The following is an 18,444-nucleotide window of genomic DNA, read 5'->3' as shown; positions in this document are numbered from 1 at the left end:
ATTTCTTTACAGAAAGGGCCAATGAGCTGAGACATTCCTCAACAGGCAGTGGCAAGACATATTCAAAAAAAAACATAGGAAATATACAAACTCATATACTTGCTGTATGCACACTGCAGAAGCAATGCATTGAACTGTGCTTTCAGGTTATTTTCACATGTATTAGACAGTACAGAAGCACTTCACAGTGCAATGCCTACAATAGAAAGACTTCTTGTAAACATTATATAAATGCTTGTGGAAATGCAGACATTTGGATTAATGGCTGATCAGGGGATAGATAGAACTGGCTCCTCAGACTGCACTCTGCAGCACCACCTGAGATTTATGGGCCAGATGTTTGTGCCATTGCTTCTCTAACAGACTATAAAACTTCATTTACAGAAGTTACTACTTGAGTAAAGCATCGCCGGCCAGTTAAAAAATTTGCTATGCTGATACAAACGTCAACTTCAAACAAGTCTTCCTTCCACAGCTTCTTCCGCATGCTACTCATACAATCGCAGAATTTTTTTCTCAATTCTCAGATTCCCGAGATCCACCTTGTCATTTTGAGAAATCATGACAACTGACACAAGGGTCAGCAGACTGGTTGTGTTTCATTCTGAAAAATTAACTTTGTTTGCAGAAGGTTAACCTGCATAGCTCCTCATTCCATACATTTCTAGCTGATATGGTGTAGGCCTATAGAAAATAAAGCCAAGGTGGCTGAGAATGCTTTGCAGATGACCCAAGTGTCATGTACCTTTGACACCACTGTATAGATATATAAAGACATAAAAAGATATGTTTGCTCATAAAACACATGCCCTTTATTGCTCTCCCCCAGTTTCATCACCTCTACAGTACATGGAGGGGTAGCTGATGAAAAGAGGAATTAAAGGCAATGAGAGAACAAGGATATTATCAGGAGAGGAAGGGGTGTAGTTGAAGGGTGTCAAGAAAGGCATAAAGAGCTGCAAAGAAGAGAAGAATGGAAAAACAAAAGAGTGGTGGACAGCTTTACACTGCAGCACCCCATTCTAGATTACATTAGTGGCAGCTGCTTCCTTTGTGTGGTTTTATGGCCTAGTCCCAAGAAAAAGCTGCTAAAATTTCATTTAATCTGCAGCACAAACTCAAGTGTCTGTCAGCCACTCAAACAAGGGGTCCTAAAAGCACCATGCTCTCATATAACTCCGGCAAAATAACGCTAATAATATCTCTCTCCGTAGCCATACAGGCAGACATTTTGTGTAACCAAAGAGGGCCTGCGTGTGCTTCCCGTGCATGGGAAACTGGCCCACTCTTTCAGTCCAGGGGCAGGCCTTTAATGGTGGGTGAGGGAGCCAGACAACATCCCCCCCCCCCCCCCCCTTTATCTTCACCTCCTGTTCATCCTTCCAAAGTCATTAGCTTATGTTAATCACTTAAACTACCAGGAATGACCCCCCAATTTCATTTATACTTAACAGCTTTCATACTCAACAGCAGATGATGACACAGCTGCTACAACCGATTTATTTAGGTAAAATAACTGTACAGACAAGGCTGAATTTTTCGTTAATTTAAATTTACTTCTCATCAAACGTGTGTTATATTTTGTGAGAATAAAAAAAATCATATTTTTGTAACTTAGCTTAGCTAATTTTTTTAATTTATTTTTTTACCATAGCTGTATTATGTAAGGAGAAAGGCTTCTGAATAACTTACGGCAAAAGTTGTCCAATGTCTAAAATAATTAAAATCATGGCTAAAGGAGTTATGACAAATGAAGAGAAATGTGCAAATCCAAATCCAGCGTTATCTATATTTCAGTTATCTCAATATCCTGCTCAAAAAGATCCACAAACCAAATATTTTATTAGCTGTGCTGGCCGGACGCGAGGATGGAGCTTTGACGGCAGTGCTAACTGACAGAATGCAGCAGCACAGGCAGCGGTTAGAGGCAGCTTCCTTCCTGAGCTTTGGGATCACAAAGCGACATGTCCACATGTATATCTTGCCATGTGACACCGCTGCTGAAGCTTAAGGCAAAAAAAAAAAACAGAGAGAGAGAGGGAGGGAAGGAGGGAGGGAGGGAGAGGATGAGGAGGAGTTCCCTCCAAGATAAAAAGATTGCAACATTGAAGAGAACTACGAAGATCAGGGAGAAAGAGGTAACTGAGAGGAAAAAAGAAAATACCAAAGTACCAAGCGTACTGGAGATGGAGTACTCCTCTCCATCTGTTTAAATGAGGTGGCTCTCAGTCTCACTTGCACATTGCTCATCCACTCAGGTTTGACTTAGGCTTAAGAGACTGACATCACTGTGTGAGGATAATAACAATGAAGTATGGCCTCCATATAGACGGAAAGAGCTGTCAATCTTTCTCCTCATTTGACTGGACAGGCATGTGTTTATTTTCACCGTCATCTCATGGACTTCCTAGAATTACTGTAAAGCTTAGGATGTTTTTGGTATTTGTTAAGCTTGATTGAGTTTGAGGAAACTTTTCAAAACAAGTACACGCCCCACTTCAAGCTGGGCTCTTCCAGCTGCCTGGGAGCTTTATGGTCCTGCGCAGTATCTTTGCTGTTCTTAGGACTCTCTCTTCTGGACAGAGATAGATAGATAGATAGATAGATAGATAGATAGATAGATAGATAGATAGATAGATAGATAGATAGATAGATAGATAGATAGATAGATAGATAGATAGATAGATAGATAGATAGATAGATAGATAGATAGATAGATAGATAGATAGATAGATAGATATGAGCAAGATTTGCAATTATCTTCTCATCTTAGTTTCTCCAAGAAAGCTGTAAATATATTTTCTTTAAGCCCATGCATCCTCTACTGAGACTGCTCAGTTAATCAAAGTGACATTAAGCAGGAAGTTGTGCGCTCAAGACTGATTGCTGAATTTAACATTATTTGCTTGGCCAAGGCTACAAAAGCACTTTGAAACCACTGACAGCAATTTAATTCATATGCTGGCTCAAAAAATATGTTAATGGCCATTCAGTCTTACCTTTTCAACTTAAAGCAGTATTTACAGAAACCAAGTAAAATGAGAGAGAAAGAGAAAAGAAAGCTACACCGACACAAATGAGTGTTGATGAAGACATAGTAAAGCTGTAGGGGGGGGGGGAGGCGGAAGAGATCGGCGAGGGCAAATTAACCTTTTTAATTGGAGAGTGGTAGCCCTCTTTGGACCCTGCAGTTGGATCCAGAGTGCTGACAGATGATGAGAGGGAAATGGCAGGCCTATTACAGGCAATCTGGCCCTGCAACTTGGCAGACCAATGCAGTACCAGAGCCTGGGGAGAACAGGGCATGTCCAGCACAGAAAGCACTGCCAGACCGTTCACCAGCAGAGAAGGGCTTGCCTCAATAAAGGTATAAAAAGGGAATAGTTATCTTGGCACTTTGAGCTGTGGGGCAAAAGGTTGTCATAAGGGAATCTAGTTTCTTGTCTGATAACAAAATACTACCTGGTCAAGAAAACGGAGAAGGGCTTTGCTTTAATGAAAGAGAACCAGTTTGACAGGTCTCAGAGAAGAGAAGGGCCTGAGTCGGAGGCGTGTGTGTGTGTTTGTGTGTGTGGTGGAGGGTGTAAAAAAATGCACACTGAAAAATTCACACAACATTTGTGTTCGCCTGACTTTGTTCTCGTGCACACAAATTTTCAAACCCACTACTTCTGTCCTGTGTTCACATAGGAGCCAGATGCAAGAGAAAAACATCAGCGAGGATAACTTCCTGACTGTCTGTGTGTCTGGATGCGAGAAGCATGTTTATGTCTGGGGATACAAGGAAAACAAACATCAAGGTCAGAGAAGCTGGAGTCTGTCCAAGCAATAGATAGCCCCTTCTTAACAGGGCTGAAGGCTTGCTTTAACATACACCCCCAGGGAGACACCAGGATTTAGACCCTTAAGCAGGATTTCATATAGAATATCTGGACTCCTATACCGTTAGAATTATTTGCCAAGTTGAATACTTTTTACATGACATATGAGAGACACTCGTAGGTCCTGACTCATTGTCTTGCTTCCCAGCAGATAGTTGAGGTAAACATAATCCTGACGCCTAGTCTTCAAGGCTGACCCCATTAGAGAGGTGCCCATTGACATCTCTAGGTCATCACCTTTAAAAATGACCAATCTTTGTCTCTCCTCCTCCATCCCATCTTTTTGTCCCATTTTGTCCATCCCTGAGTCTTCAAATTATCCGTTTCTGTTTTCTTGTCCATCTATCTTGAATTATGTATTCCAATGCATTTCAAACAAGATGCACATCATCCACACCCATCCAAAGGATGAATTAAAGCCTCACAGTCTTTAGATGTCTTTATGTATGCTTACTCAAGTTATGGCCATCTCTCAGCATCTGCTTGAATCTCATGCACACAAACACTCACAAATTTCTCCATCACTCAGTCTTTCTGGATGTCTGTGTCCACACACACATACACACACAAATACATACACATACAAATACCAGACACATGGCCGAAGAGAGCAGGCTACCATCTGGGAGTAGTGGCCGGCTTTGTCTGAGGGGGTGAAAGCGCCAATAAGACTCCCCTTTAACACACACACACACACACACACACATACACACACACACATAAACCATACACACAACCCTTGCAGCAGCCCCCATCACCCTCCCCATCCAACTGCTCTAAGTGTGAGAGCTCTTCTCATACAATCTGCACATATACATATGCAAATTTGCAGGGGGCATTATAAAAACAGCCATCATCTCTCTCTCCCACACACACACACACACACACGCACACATATAAAAGCAAGATATTTTTTTGGCCTCAGCACCAAAGTAGCCACACAAGATTTTTGGGAAAGAAAACATGTTTCTAAGAAATAGAGCAATAGCTTGAAGGCTGAAAGTAAAGGGGGAAGATAAAAAGAAGAACCTTCTTTATAAATAACAAACTAATGTGGGCATGTGTGAAATACATGCAAATAGGATTGCACACATTTACATGTAGACAATTAAGTGCATACACTCACAGTCATGCAAATATATATTATCCACATTTTTCCTGCAGCATGCATGTGATGGGTACGTATAATCACATCTATTGTCCTTATATTAAAACATCACACTTGTCTATTTTTGGATTCGAATGTGAACTTGTTTATAAAATCATTGCATTTATAGTCATCAACTGTTTCTAAACTTGGGGGGAAAAATCAAAGAGATTACTGCAATTAAGATAAGATAAGAAAATCTGCACTTGAACTTTAAAGATTTTCCCTGGTGTCCATTTGTCATAATCAAATAACAAAAGGCTCTGAGCGAGAACAGAAGAAGAGAAGAAGAAGTGAGGGAGAGAAAGTCAGGCATCAGGTAAAAAAAAAAAAGAGTGGCAGACACCTGCAAGGCTAGCTGAAAAGGTGACACCTAATCCACTCCTTTTCTTAAACATCCCCACGTCTTCACAACCAACCTTTCACACAAGTATCACACCTTTTAAAAAAGTCAGTTTTCTCACCTTAGCATTACGCACTTCTGCTTGAGTCATAACCCCACTTTTCACTTAAAATTATGAGTATGCGAGCGGCCAAAAATGTAAACATCTTGTCAATCACAGAAGCAATTTTATTAAAATCATAAATATTCTAAAGAGGGAGGCTCTGTTTTTTTCAAAACCTGCAATCATAAAGTGACAAAAATGTGGCATCCGAGAATTCCTTAGATGTTCGTGATGTGACAGAGCCTTCTGATCTGCCACGCTGAGGGAAGGTTTGTGTGTGAGCTGAGAACATTTGAAGTAGAATCGCGAACAGCTTGCTCTCAAAACTCGAGGGACACATCCGAGTCATAATTAGGAGAGAAGTTGCGTCCACATTTTTTACAGCTCACACAGACAAACACGTTCATCAACGCCGACACATACAGTATGCTATATGGAATATGGCTGCAACTGACACAGGCGGTTTTTCGCCCACACAGCACAACAGTCCATTATGTGCATTTTCCACATCAAATTCTTTCCCCCAATCTCGTGTTTGCCGTCATGTTTTCAGTACACAATAGCAGCAGTGGTGTTAAGCTAATGTTGCCCCATCAAGAGGAGAGCACCAACAACAACCAAACACTTTTCTCTCCTCTTCCCACCCTGTTTGCGACCGGATCCATTCGTCTCTCGCTTTGTTCCCACGCTCCCCCGCTTCTTTTTTCTCTCCTCTGCATTGTCCTGTGCCCTCAGGTTAGAGGTTCTCTCTGTTCCTTCCACTAAAGCCTGGAAAACAGAGGAGGAGGACGAGGATAGAGAGAGAAGAGGAGGGCTGAGCAACAAGGCCCGTCCGTCTGCCTCCTTCGGCCTGGCTGACTAACCGGTCTGAACTGGTTCTGACATAGGTGAACCAGAGACGTGTCCTGTTTCGCCTCTGGACAAAAAAGAACCATGGTGGCATTCCATCCACAGTGAGCAGGTACCAGGAAAGTGTACATCTGTCTATGTGTGTGCATGTGTGAATATATGTGCATGTGTGTCTGTCTCCCAAGACCTTTGAGGCCTGGACCATTGCCAAGTTCATCTGTTAATGGACAGCTACTAGGAAAGCTCCCCCCCCCTCCCCTCCACCCCTCCTCCCTCCTCTCTGTCTCTCCAGCAGCCGTGCCTGCTCACGACCCCCCCTTAACCTCCCCAACCCCCATGCAGGCCTGCTCAGACACTAGCCCGGCCCGCAATCTCCCCTCTTCGTTCCCCTGAAAGCTATATCATTCTCTTTCTCCCTCTCCTGCTCACTGCCCCCCAATACTATGTGCGTCTCCTATTCAAGATAAACAGAGTGCTTCAAGTTCAGGGGACACCCTGGGACCCTTTAACAAAGCCATCTATCATGCTGTCTGCCCAAGCCTCCTTTGGACATACTGGGCCTTGCTGCTGCTCCTGCTGATGCTGTTATGTCTCTCTCTCACATGTGAATGAGACTATGAACATCCGTATGCTGCATATAAACCATCCAGGCAGCCTATTAACTCTAACTAGGAACTTGCTATAGCTGATCCAGATCTTGATCATTTCTGTAATGTGTTTGGGGCTCCTCCACAACCACGGCAAAGACAAACTGACAGCTTGCTCACCCACCCATCCAAAATGAGACAAACTCCCAATAAAAGGCATGCCACAGAGCGCACACATGTAAGCCACTTTCTCAACACACCTTGGAGACAGACATTGCTGACCTCTCTCTGATTCCCCTTAAGTCAAACTGTGGGACGATTAACCAAACTGTCAACAGCTTAATAGTCTGGGAATAAGAGACTGACAGTAGGCCTCGAAGCTCTGTGTAAACACTATGGAGATTATGAATGGTACATGAGAGGGAGAAAAGGAGAGCGAGGGGAGAGAGAAGAAGAATCATAACTGAATGAAAGTATCCCTCTTCACACAAGCAATATTTTATGGATCAAAATATCTGGGTGGTCTGTCATACAGAAAAATGCAGTGACATGACTTTTCCATTTGTAATTATATTCTCTGCTTTTTTTGCTATAAATACAGTTGGAAGCAACAATTGTGAAACTGTAGCAGCAAGGAGCGAAAAAGGAAAATAAGGTTATAATTACTTTAATTTGATTTTTTTTTTTTTTTGCTTCATGTCCAGTAAACCACCTCTACAAGCTCTAAATGAGATATTTGGATTAGTTTAGCTCCTGAAGTGCTAGTGAGGACTGTGTTAGAAATATTTTCAAGTTAAGATGCATTATTTTATTTTATTTTATTTTTTTAAGTTGCTGTGACCGGAGCTGGGCAATCAACACAGTTGAGATATTCAAATCGTGGTCACAGAAACACTTCTGCATTTTATTTCTGTCTTCCTGCCTCGTTTACTCCCTCTCTTACACATCTTTCTGTTTGTTCTCATTTATTTTTCCAACAAACAGTCACAGCAGCGGCCCCGAAAGCCCAGCAGCTGCTGTCCTCTTTAGCCTTCTAGAGAGGTGGACTGGCCTGCAGGTTTTAGAGTGCTAAATTATCCATTAGATGTTATCAAGTTGTAGCAGGCTGATGCCATTCTGCTAGGAACCATCAATCTTTCATGAGTCCCAGACACAACGTGCATTGGGATGCACTATCAGAATCTCTCCGCTCCCAACACAGCACCCCTCCCTATCCAGCTGCACGCAAACTTGGGTACATACACATAGTAAAGTTGACATCCACACACAGAGTCAACAAATACGCATGCTGACATAAATGCAGTGAGGTACACACTCTTGCACTCAAGCTCTGCAGAAACAAGCACGATGGAGCTTGCTTAGGGAACATCCAATTCTACAGCTTTTACATTTCTTTTTCTTTCTTTTTTTTTGCCCCCTTCTAGCTCACCCCACTTTCCCCCCGAAACAACACTTTGAGCCAAGCCTCAAAATTTACGCTGCCTAAACCGTGTTTCACCACCCTTCGCACTAGGTTCCCTTGCACTCTCTTCTTATATTTTCTCATCTCTCTCTCCCCCTCCCTCCGATTCTTGCTGTGGCCTGGCAGGCAGGCAGGGCAGACATGTTCAGAATGTGCTTCGGTAATGGGCTAATCAAAAATGCAAAACAATTGGCAATTACCGTGCAGGGCCCTAATGGTCATTAGAATTTACAACAAGGTAATGAACTGAGAGTCAGCTCAGTCCATGCATATTCATAAAGCAATCAGGCCTTTGAAGATTAAAGAAGCGCTTCAAATTTAAATGAGGGCGCCAGCATGTTATCAGTGAGATTCAGCCTGCAAAAGTAAAGGGTGCCTGGGACAGGAGTGTGCATTTATGAGTGTGCGTACATGCGTGTGTCTGTGTGGAATGATGGCTGGGGGTCAGTTGTGGAAGTATGTGTGTGCATGCATGCATCCGTGCATAAGTGATCACCTTGTGTGCATCACTCTCATTTGTGTGCAAGCTTGTGCTCGTATGCTTGTGTGCAAAGCAAACTGCAGTGTGCCGATACCACCTTACAGCCTAAATTTAATCTAATGACTAAATCAAGATACTCTCAAAAGTAAATGAATTAACTATCTTCTGAATGTTTAAAAGATCTGGGATTTGAATCTAAGATGAAATGTATGGTTAATTTGAGCTATTAGGAGGCAATGCATTTCTGAGCACCCACCAAGGAATATACCAAGAATAAAGGTTGGGAATTTTCACGAGTGCAGCATCAGACAGAAAGGCCCTGTGTCCTGTAACTTTGTGGTTGAGATGAGGTGGGCAAGACTGAGGTGTCCGCAACCATCCAACCAAGTTCAAATGTACAAATAGATACACACACACCAACAGACTCACAGTTCTGACAAGTCAGTACTGTCACTGAAACCTGTAGTGAGCCAGACTGTGGAGGAAGAAACTAGATAGTGACCAGGATCAGTGGGATCAGACTAACACAATGTCCTTGTCACTGTGGCTCTCCCATGGCCTCAGAATTATCACCTTCAGTTGGAGAAAGACAAAGCAACCATCCAACAGCACTACACCCTTAAATGCTACAGTCACAAAAGGAATATCAGAGGTTGAGATGACATTCTGCATAGAGATAGAAGCTGTGATAGTGTGTTACTCTTAGAGATACAAAATTTCCAAATCTGGTTCGGTTTCAGTGACCTAAATAAAGACTTACAGGATTATGACAAAATGGGTATTTTTTTAGGAAAATATCAAAGGGAAAATTACTTTGTCAAATCTGCTCCCATTCTCACCTCAAACTAACCTGCCTACTTCCTAAAATACTACTTCTCTCCTCTCTGCTCTCATCTGCCACTTCCTGAGCAACAGCTGTATCAAAGACACTTTTTCTTCTCTGTTTCTGTTCTGTCTAAAAATAAAGTCATTAACCTGCAGGTGGTGAAGCCGGCGGCTGGCACGACAGGCCCTGATGCTGTCAGATGCCCTCTGACCCCGTGATGTGACTGCCTGCCACAGTATTGACAGGACAGCAGCAAGACATGCTTATTTCTGAGGATACTTTCTCATCCAGCATGACGTGGCTGTAGACAAACAAGAATGTTTCTGTTGTATAGCTTTGTTTGACAGTGGGTAAAGGGGATGGATGGAGGCAGTGTATGTGTGAGTGTTTATGTCTGCCTCACTCTGCAGCCAAATCTGCGAGAGTGAGAATGAGCTCTAGAGTGGACGTTGGAAGGCTTTAAGAGGTGCAGACACACTAATGTAGCCAAAACTTTCAGTTTCCACTCCCCCAAGACAAACTACTGGAGCGATGTGTGGAGAGAGGCTGTGAGCGAGGGAGGGAGAGAAAGAGATAGGGACAGAGAGGAAAGGCTAAGCGGAAGAGAGTGGGAGGGACAGAGGGGAGGGGGGTAAAATAAGGATCATATGTTTCTGACAGATCTCATCAACTCACAACACATCATGGGGCCTCTACCGTAACACATTTATTACAGACAAAACACAGGTTCACAGGAGGGGGTTTACACTGTATGTGTGCACTGTAGCATATGTGTGCATCTTTAAAGGAGGCGTGTGCACTGTTGTGTTCATAGAACAGGTGTGTGTGCATCTGTGGGTGCGTGCATGCATTTGTGGGAGCCTATTTTTGAATGTTCACATGCATGTTTGTGTGTGTAGATGTGTGTGTGTGTGTGCATATTTCAGCTAGCCTCCACCTGAATGGCCCGAGGCTGTGATGCCGGAGTTGTTAGAAGACAAACAGAGGCACAGGAAGTCCAAGCCAGGAGGCCCTGAGGACAGCACGCACAATCTACTGCATACCTGCTCTTAACTTCACACACTCCCACTGTCAGTCATAGCCACCACCTCACCATACGTTTTGCCTCCTAAACCCACAAAACAGACACACCTCCTCTAACTCCCTCTTAGACACACACATTTAGGCCCGGCCTGTCCCTCAGGCCCACTGCTGTGTGCCAAGTCTGGCCTGGCATAGTCCTCAGAGGGGTGTCCTCAGGCAAGGCTTGCCAAGTCAAAGACTCTTTCATGTTCAGCCTGCACGCCCAGGGTAGTAAAGCTACAAACAGCAAGACACACACACTTTTACACACACACGGAAACCTATAAACATTTTAAGTGGTCAAAACCACACTTATACACACATAAATGTACACATTTACACGTACATTAGTTTCACAGCATCCGCACTCAAGATGTAAACACTCAGTAGACTTGAATACAGCCAGAACCACTAACATTTAATCCAACAACAAAGGCTGACGAATTTCCACTGACAACATTTGTGGGTGTTTAGAGCTTGGCTTCAGCATACAAAAATGTCCTCCATGAAAAATTCATCCTAAAAACCACTCCTGTTCACCTTCATTAAAACGTAGTGGAGCCCACTGCCAAAAATAGGACTGATTTTATCACAGCCCAAAGCGACTGTAGGATCAAATTAGAGTCACTTTTTACAGACAATGGAGTCCTTATGTTAAAATATTAGCTGGTGTCCAATCATTGCAGCAGCACGCATCTTTGCCTTTTCAGTATCAATTAAAGTGATCACCCAAACAAAAGCACCGGATATAAACTTGCACAGTGACCCATATGTCTGCTGACGCATATGCACACTGGACACAGGAAAAGATATCGCTACCAAGGAGCCCCCCACCCCCACCCCCCACCGCCGCCACTAATGCACAATCTCCACGCACTGCCCAGCCCCCCAGTTCTGCATGACAGGCACCCTGTGTGTATATGTATTTGCTTGGTGAAGGAGGGGATATTGGAGAAAGGTGGCACAATGCCAATATGGAGCCTGCTAAATACCTTTGTCTCCACAACACACGGGGAGAAACAGGACAGGCAAGCTGCTGCAAGAAAATGCTCCACAGCCACAGAGGTGTTGCAAGAAATGCTTCTCTGTTGTTTGAATGTTTTCTTCCTCATAGAGAAAAAAGGGTGAAAGGTGGCTGCCGTAATTGACTCAGTATCGATTCAGAGTCCAGGTTACAATGGAGGCAGGGCGCTGGAAAGAAGCTGAAGTGTGAGATGGTGGTCGATTTCCACAGTTGCAGTGGCCTCATTAACACACGTGGCTACACTGGTGAGAATTCAAAAGGGTGCTAATGCTGGGATGGATAAATACAGGGCAGAACAATGTAGTAATAATACCTCAAAAAATGTGGTACAAAATTCATGCAATCTTTTCTTGTAATTTCTTGTAAATAGGTCAAGAAGAAGACAATATGCACTGTGGTTGTGTATCTAATTTATAAAGACTAGACTCTAATTTATTTATTGTGCTAATAACAATTGCGTTTACTCCATGAAATAATTAATGTAAATGAAAACTTTGAATCCACTTTACCGGTTTGTCTCTTTAATAGCAATTTTATGCTGGGAAATAAAAGCAGCTTTATACGCTGCAATCACATTTGCTTGAGAAGCCATCATCTGCTCTATTTCTGGGACAACCGTGGTCTGTAGACAAGCTACGATGTCTCTATGCATATCTTTAATTGTTTATCATGCAAATGACGGTACGCAGGCTGCTCTGCCCTCGTCTAACAGCTCAGAGCCCCAGACTGCAGACCCAAACCCCAGCTGCAGTCATGAGACTCCCAGACGGCCTCAGCTGTCCTGTAGAGACAGACTGAGGGGCACAGCTTCATCTCGAGCTATCGGTCTATTACGTACTGCCCCTAATTCCTCAGCCCTCACCCTTCTCATATCCCCCCACCTACAAGTTCAGCCATTCTGGGTGTCAGCACCCTTTAGTCAAGCAGCAACTTTCCTTAACCTAGCCAGAGCCGCTGCCTTCGCAAACTGCTGTCCATATGGAAATCCGTCCGTGTCAAGTGATATTTCAGGAGTGGGGTGGAGATTGGAAGGGTCACTTTCATTTGAATGATGCAGGGGAGCAAGATGCAGGGAAATCTTTAAGGGTGTAATTCATCATACACTCGCCTGGATTGGACTGGGCTTGAGGCATAGGAACAGTATATATTGAGATGCCTCAGCTCAGTGTCAGCCTCTAACTGAGCAGGGTAAGAGAACATGGCAGCTAGCATATGGAGTATGGGGTGGCGCGCTGGCACTGCCAGTCTGTATCCATCAATCTTGGACAAAAAAAAAAGCGGTGGGACGAGGCCGTCTTATATGCAATGCATATATAACTGATATGATGTCCTGCACAGACTCTGCAGCACAGACTGTTAATTTTGACCTCAGATTTTATAACAGGATGATAACAAAAGGTGAGGTGAGGCGTCACAACAGGATGCAATCTTGCACCACATACAGTCAATTTAACCTATTCATTATTAACCCAAGGAAATCCTGACTGTTACACAATGTCCAAAGAAATGAGACCTATAAATAAAGCTCTTCGCACAGTGTTAGTGACCTCATGATATCATGTGAACTCCATTGCACGATGATCCAAGTGAGCAAGGAAAGGCGTGTTCGAACAGCTGACAAGGCCAAGAGGCATGTCAGAAGAATGTGTGTTTTTTGAGCATGTGTGCGTCCATCCCAGTTTGTGAGAAAGATTTTCAACAAACCGCACACTAATGAACAGTGGTTATTCTGTATGGCAGAGTGCTAAAACATTGACAACAAGTAACAGTAGCCCTTTACAATGCCATCTGCAAAGCTGAAGCGCTGACTAATACAGCACAGTAGTGCTCATTATTGAAAACTACCCTCTATGCATTCAGCCTGAATTGGCTTCAAATTCAATCACAACTGCCCAGGCAATCAGCGCAGTCTGGCACATGCTATCAGATCTGTTAAAGGAAATGAATAAACATCAAAATGGGCTGGTCAAAATCAAACTCCACTCTATAAAACCAGTCATAAGGGACCCATGCTTGTTTGCACAGCAACTCATGTTTTCACAACAGCCTCATTTAGCCCCAGTGGACAACCAACAAACCAACTAGCTGCCTTAAGAAGTCCTTAATTACTCAAATCAAGAAAAACACTGACAATTAGTGGCTGTAGTGTTCCTCAAATAAACAGTTCTTCCTTGACAGATCAACGTAATTACATTCTTTCCTATCTCTTTAATTTTAGAATCACAGTGAGCTTCAGCAGGCGCATATTTGAGGGTACAAGAGATATGGCAGTGTAATAAGCCAGGCAGGGATAGAGATACATCTCTCGCGACCACATGAGAGAGAATGTGAAGTCCAAAGGATCTGAGCACATCTGTGATGCAGCAACAAACCAAAAGAAACTGATCTCTTCTTTCTCTGTCTTTTTATAATCTGTTTCTTTGTCTGTCTCCATGCGTCTTTTTCGGTGCCTTTTATCAATATCCTTATTAATCTTCATGTGTATTCATGACTCTACTGAGGGAAATTCGCAACTCCTAAATGTAGCAGCAGACATTTCGCCGTCAGGTTACGTTGATTGGACACATCCTCACTACTAGAAGGGAAATTTCAGCGAGTATTTGTTGTCTTCTGTGATAAACTGCCTATGAACCTTAAAAGTGTGACCCACTCCACACAATCTAGAGCTTCAAGACTCTATTCACACTTGAATGCAAATTTCTCCTGCTCATCTGTTTACTCTTGCATGGCAGCCATGTTAAGCTTCCAGTGTGTTTACCTGTCATATTCTCCTGCTTAGGGATTATTCCTTGCAAGGGTGCAGATAAACAATCCTCATCCTGCGGTGACACCTGAACAGCCACCTCGACAGGTTGACGCACCCTCCTTTGGTGCTGATGTTGGGTCCGCGAGTGTGATGAGGATGTGGAAAGAGGAGAGGCGAGTGGGGAGGATGGTGGCCTATCCAGAGGTTTGTCCACACAGAGGCTACCGTGGCACTGCCTCCGTTTGTGTTCAATGAAAAGCAGGATGTCAGCTAAGGGGAAGCGAGAGTGGCACTGGCCGCAGGTCAGCAGGTCCTGGTCCCCTTTTAGGGGCTCGCCCTGAGCCACTCCCAGGCTGGGGGAGTCCTGAGAGTCTTCTTCTGGTAAAACACCTGAGAGCGGCTCAGCTGGATAAGGAAAAGAAGAAAGACAGTTGTGACATGTAGTGAAGCGAGAATTGATATTTTTCTGAGTTTACATACACTGTTATTATATTTTCTTGTAAAGGAATAAAGCCGAGGAGTATATGTGCAGATGGGATTTTTAGGAAAGAAAGAAGGCAGAAAGGAAGAAAGAGCACACAGACAGCTTCGATAAGGACTGACATGTTCAGCTCGCAGGCAGCAGTCAAACGATTAAGTTGCTTGACCCTCTTTATTGTGCTGCCAATCTCGCTTTTTTAATGAACCTAACACCTCTGAGAATCAAAAAATAGATTCTAATTTGAGTTCAAGATGATTGGACCCCATTTCGTTAAAAGTGCTGGGATCTCGTGAACCAAGGTTAGACATTGAGGGGTTGGATGTGGAGTAGGTCCCTGAAGTAGAGCGAGAGAAAGAGAGAGAGAGAGAGAGTGAGCAGAGAGAGCATTTTAAAAGAAGTCATCTAGCCACATGGTAAACGACACTTGGCGCCCCGACTGGGATGTTGAGATAAGATGTGATGAATTCTTGCCGCCGGTTCAAGCTTTAATTCTATATCAGGTCAGATGAGAAGGTGGTGAGGGACTATGCAAGATAGGCCCTGTTACTTGTATGTTGAGTTGCATTAAAGATGAGGGAATTCACCCCTATTTTACTTATCTTAACCAGCTTATGCCATGGACACATACAAGGTGTATGAGATTGGTTTAGGTGGAAAGATTTTCTTCAAACCAAATAATCTCATTCTGATGTCAAGCAAGAGTGATGTGAATAACTTTGAAAGCTAAAATATAATGTGTTTTTTTTTTCTGATATCACACTGTGCTAGAATTTAAAGTAGTTTAGGCGAAGGTTTCCCACTGGGTTACAGCAGCAGGTCTCTTCCACTATCAGAAAAATCATTAGGTCTTTTTTTACTGTTTTAGAGTATTATGACTCCCTGTAATACCGGCAGATCATTCATTGTATTCTACAGTCCCTCGTTGAAAACACCAAAGGGATTATTTTCATTTTAAAATAAATGCAAAAATTAAAAGGAAGTGCCTACTTAAATTTCTAATGGTGCCTTTTTGCAACACAAAAGCTGACAATTAGCACTAGAACAGAATTTTGCAGTGTTTTCATGCAGTCTTATTTATTTTGCAATAATTAAAAAAAAACAATTAATATTCCAAAGTAAATTAAACAGATTTGGGTCATAACCAATAACAGAATTATACTGGTCAAAAGCAAAATCTTCATGTCATTAAACAAAAGCATATTTATACTCTTTGGTCATTTTTTCTTCATAATTTAAGGTCTGTAACTGTTTCTTTGTAAACACTTTATTTCTGGATCCTCTTTGAATGTGGGGAATATTGTACCTTTAGTGTACCTTTAGAAAAAATATGAATACATTCAAGAGAACATAAAATATGTAATAACCTACTGCTGCTGAACCGATCCTGTGCATGAGCTTGGTCAAGCAGGACAGGATAAAGTGGATCAAGTTCAAGTTCACGAGTGGCCTGTAGGACTACAATCAAATTGCGCCCCCCACTGGCAACCCATCTGACAGCTTTAGAATAAATGTTGCCAGAGCATAATTTGTTTCAGCGGCAATAAGAAGAGCATGCAGAAATATATACAAGAATAAAGATAAAAGAAAAGCACAGGTTGTTCATTTCGATCTCTAACTTACACTTAAACAGCCTATCTAGTCTGGAAACGTCTCCGCATTTACTGACGCGCGAAGAGTGCATTGATAAAGCAATATACTGATAAAGCTCTTAACCGACGAATGGAGCGAAATAATTCTTCGGCAAACAACAATTGGTCTAAACTGTGCGAAGAATGTGACATTCAATCAAAATCAATGCCCTGCAGTTTTACACGCGCGTAAAACAACTGTCCTTCTTTTCTCTTCCTTCATCTCAAAACAGTGTCGCGCACGGAGATTTCTGCGTATTTATGCAATTTATGGATACAAATGGATTGGATATGCCGTGTTTAAACGCCAGCGGTGAAAAAATTGTTGCAAAGAAACTGCATTCCTTGTAGGTAACGCACACGAGGTCTTTGCGCTTCGGACAAGTGTGTGTGTGTGTCTGTGTGTGTGTGTGTGTGTGTAAACACTTCCCTGTGTCCAAACCAACTAGGACCTTTGTAAATGCATTTTTACAGTTAAAAAGGACCTGCACTGTAGTAGTGCTGTGGCTTCAAAAGGTGCACATGGAAACTTAAGTGAATGGCAGCAGTTGTAACTCTGTGCCGCCTTCAAAGGTCTGCAAAGGTCTCTGGCCATAAAGCTCATGCATGCCCTTTAATGGCGAAAGAAACCTTGAAGGCTGTGTTATACAACGCGTTAACCAACACAAGTTGAGCTTCCCTGTCACGCTGCTCCAAAACTTCCTATAGAAGACCTCGTGATGATTATAAAGATAACCTGTAGTCTTGGATATGTTTGCGATTTGTCATTTTAGTCAGGACAGCGGTGGACGTATCCTAAGTATTAAAAGAAAGTTGCCGTATACAGAAAAAGATGGGTCACCGAGAGGAAAAACCAATGAAATTAAGTCGAAATGCAATGTATCTCCACTTACGCGAAAACTCCCGTTTGCTCAAGTGCTGGGGTTTGCCCTGCTTGCGGCGAGACATGTTGGTTTAGTGACGGATTTTCAGCTGAGTTCACATTGGGAAATCCTTTCCTACAAGGTAAACTCCAAATGAAATATCTTCATTGATGCGTCTGACAGCCAACAAGGGAAAAAAAAAAAGCAATGAGCTGCGGATCATACAGAGGGTGAGGAGTAGTGCGGTGCGGGCTGTGCGGAGCTCTTCATGACTTTTTTGCAAAGAGAGAGTGATGGGGGTATAGTGAAGCCCCCTGCGCTGCAAGTTCAAGTGCGGACGTGACGTTCTGCGAACTTGAACGTCAGGCGCTGGACGAACTGAGACATACAAAACATGGGCAGGGCGAAGGCGGCCAGTGGGAGGGGGACAAGTCATAATAAAAGCCAATGGACACTCATTATGGACTACCTATGGAAGAGAAGAGAAAAAAGGGAGACCCCGAAGACACCAATGGACGAAGGGGATCAAGGGGGCTGGGCTAAGAGGGAGAGCGAGGGAGAGAAAGAGAGACACTGTTTTACAAGGAAAGCAGTAAAAAGCGCGTGAACCAAAGAGCGTATGTAACAAGGATGTAGTGGTGGATAAACCCAGCTCTTGCACTCGTGTTTATTAGTTGTTGTTGGGGGTTTTTTCAAGCCACTATGAATATGCAGTCTTTATGCAAATTTACAGTGCAGACTGGAAATGTCATTAACACTGAATAAAGTGTTTTTATTTCAGTCGGCCTTCTTGAGCTAAACTAATTGAAATGTTATTCTCCGACAGGATGAACTAAACTCTGTTTTTTGTTGTTGTTGCTGAATTTGTTTAATTTGTTTGCTTTCTTGAGAAGTGGTGATAGACCGGCCATTCTCTCTGGGCTTTTGCCTTGTATACAGGGAAACCTAAAGTTAACTACCT

The 18,444-nt window shown here is 43.0% G+C and overlaps 1 protein-coding gene across 1 annotated transcript in view; it reads right to left on the bottom strand.

Moving 5' to 3' along the window:
• Positions 1–17,839, bottom strand: part of LOC147328382 (BCL11 transcription factor A-like) — a 33,052-nt gene extending 15,213 nt beyond the window's left edge. The window contains exons 1-2 of the mRNA XM_086296704.1: positions 17,514–17,839; positions 14,524–14,916 (exon numbers count right to left, since the gene is read on the bottom strand). Coding sequence (XP_086152830.1) covers positions 14,524–14,916; positions 17,514–17,568 — 448 coding nt within the window. The 5' untranslated portion in view covers positions 17,569–17,839. The remainder of the gene's footprint in view (positions 1–14,523; positions 14,917–17,513) is intronic.
• Positions 17,840–18,444: the final 605 nt, after the last annotated feature.

The sequence above is a fragment of the Aulonocara sp. 'chitande type north' Nkhata Bay genome, linkage group LG6 (genome assembly GCF_057382095.1).
Source record: "Aulonocara sp. 'chitande type north' Nkhata Bay isolate Kocher_YH1m ecotype deep benthic linkage group LG6, A_spYH_male_GT1.1, whole genome shotgun sequence".
Lineage (NCBI taxonomy): Eukaryota > Metazoa > Chordata > Actinopteri > Cichliformes > Cichlidae > Aulonocara > Aulonocara sp. 'chitande type north' Nkhata Bay.
The sequence above is the reverse complement of the archived record's forward strand: the minus strand, read 5'-3'. Positions and strand labels throughout refer to the sequence as shown.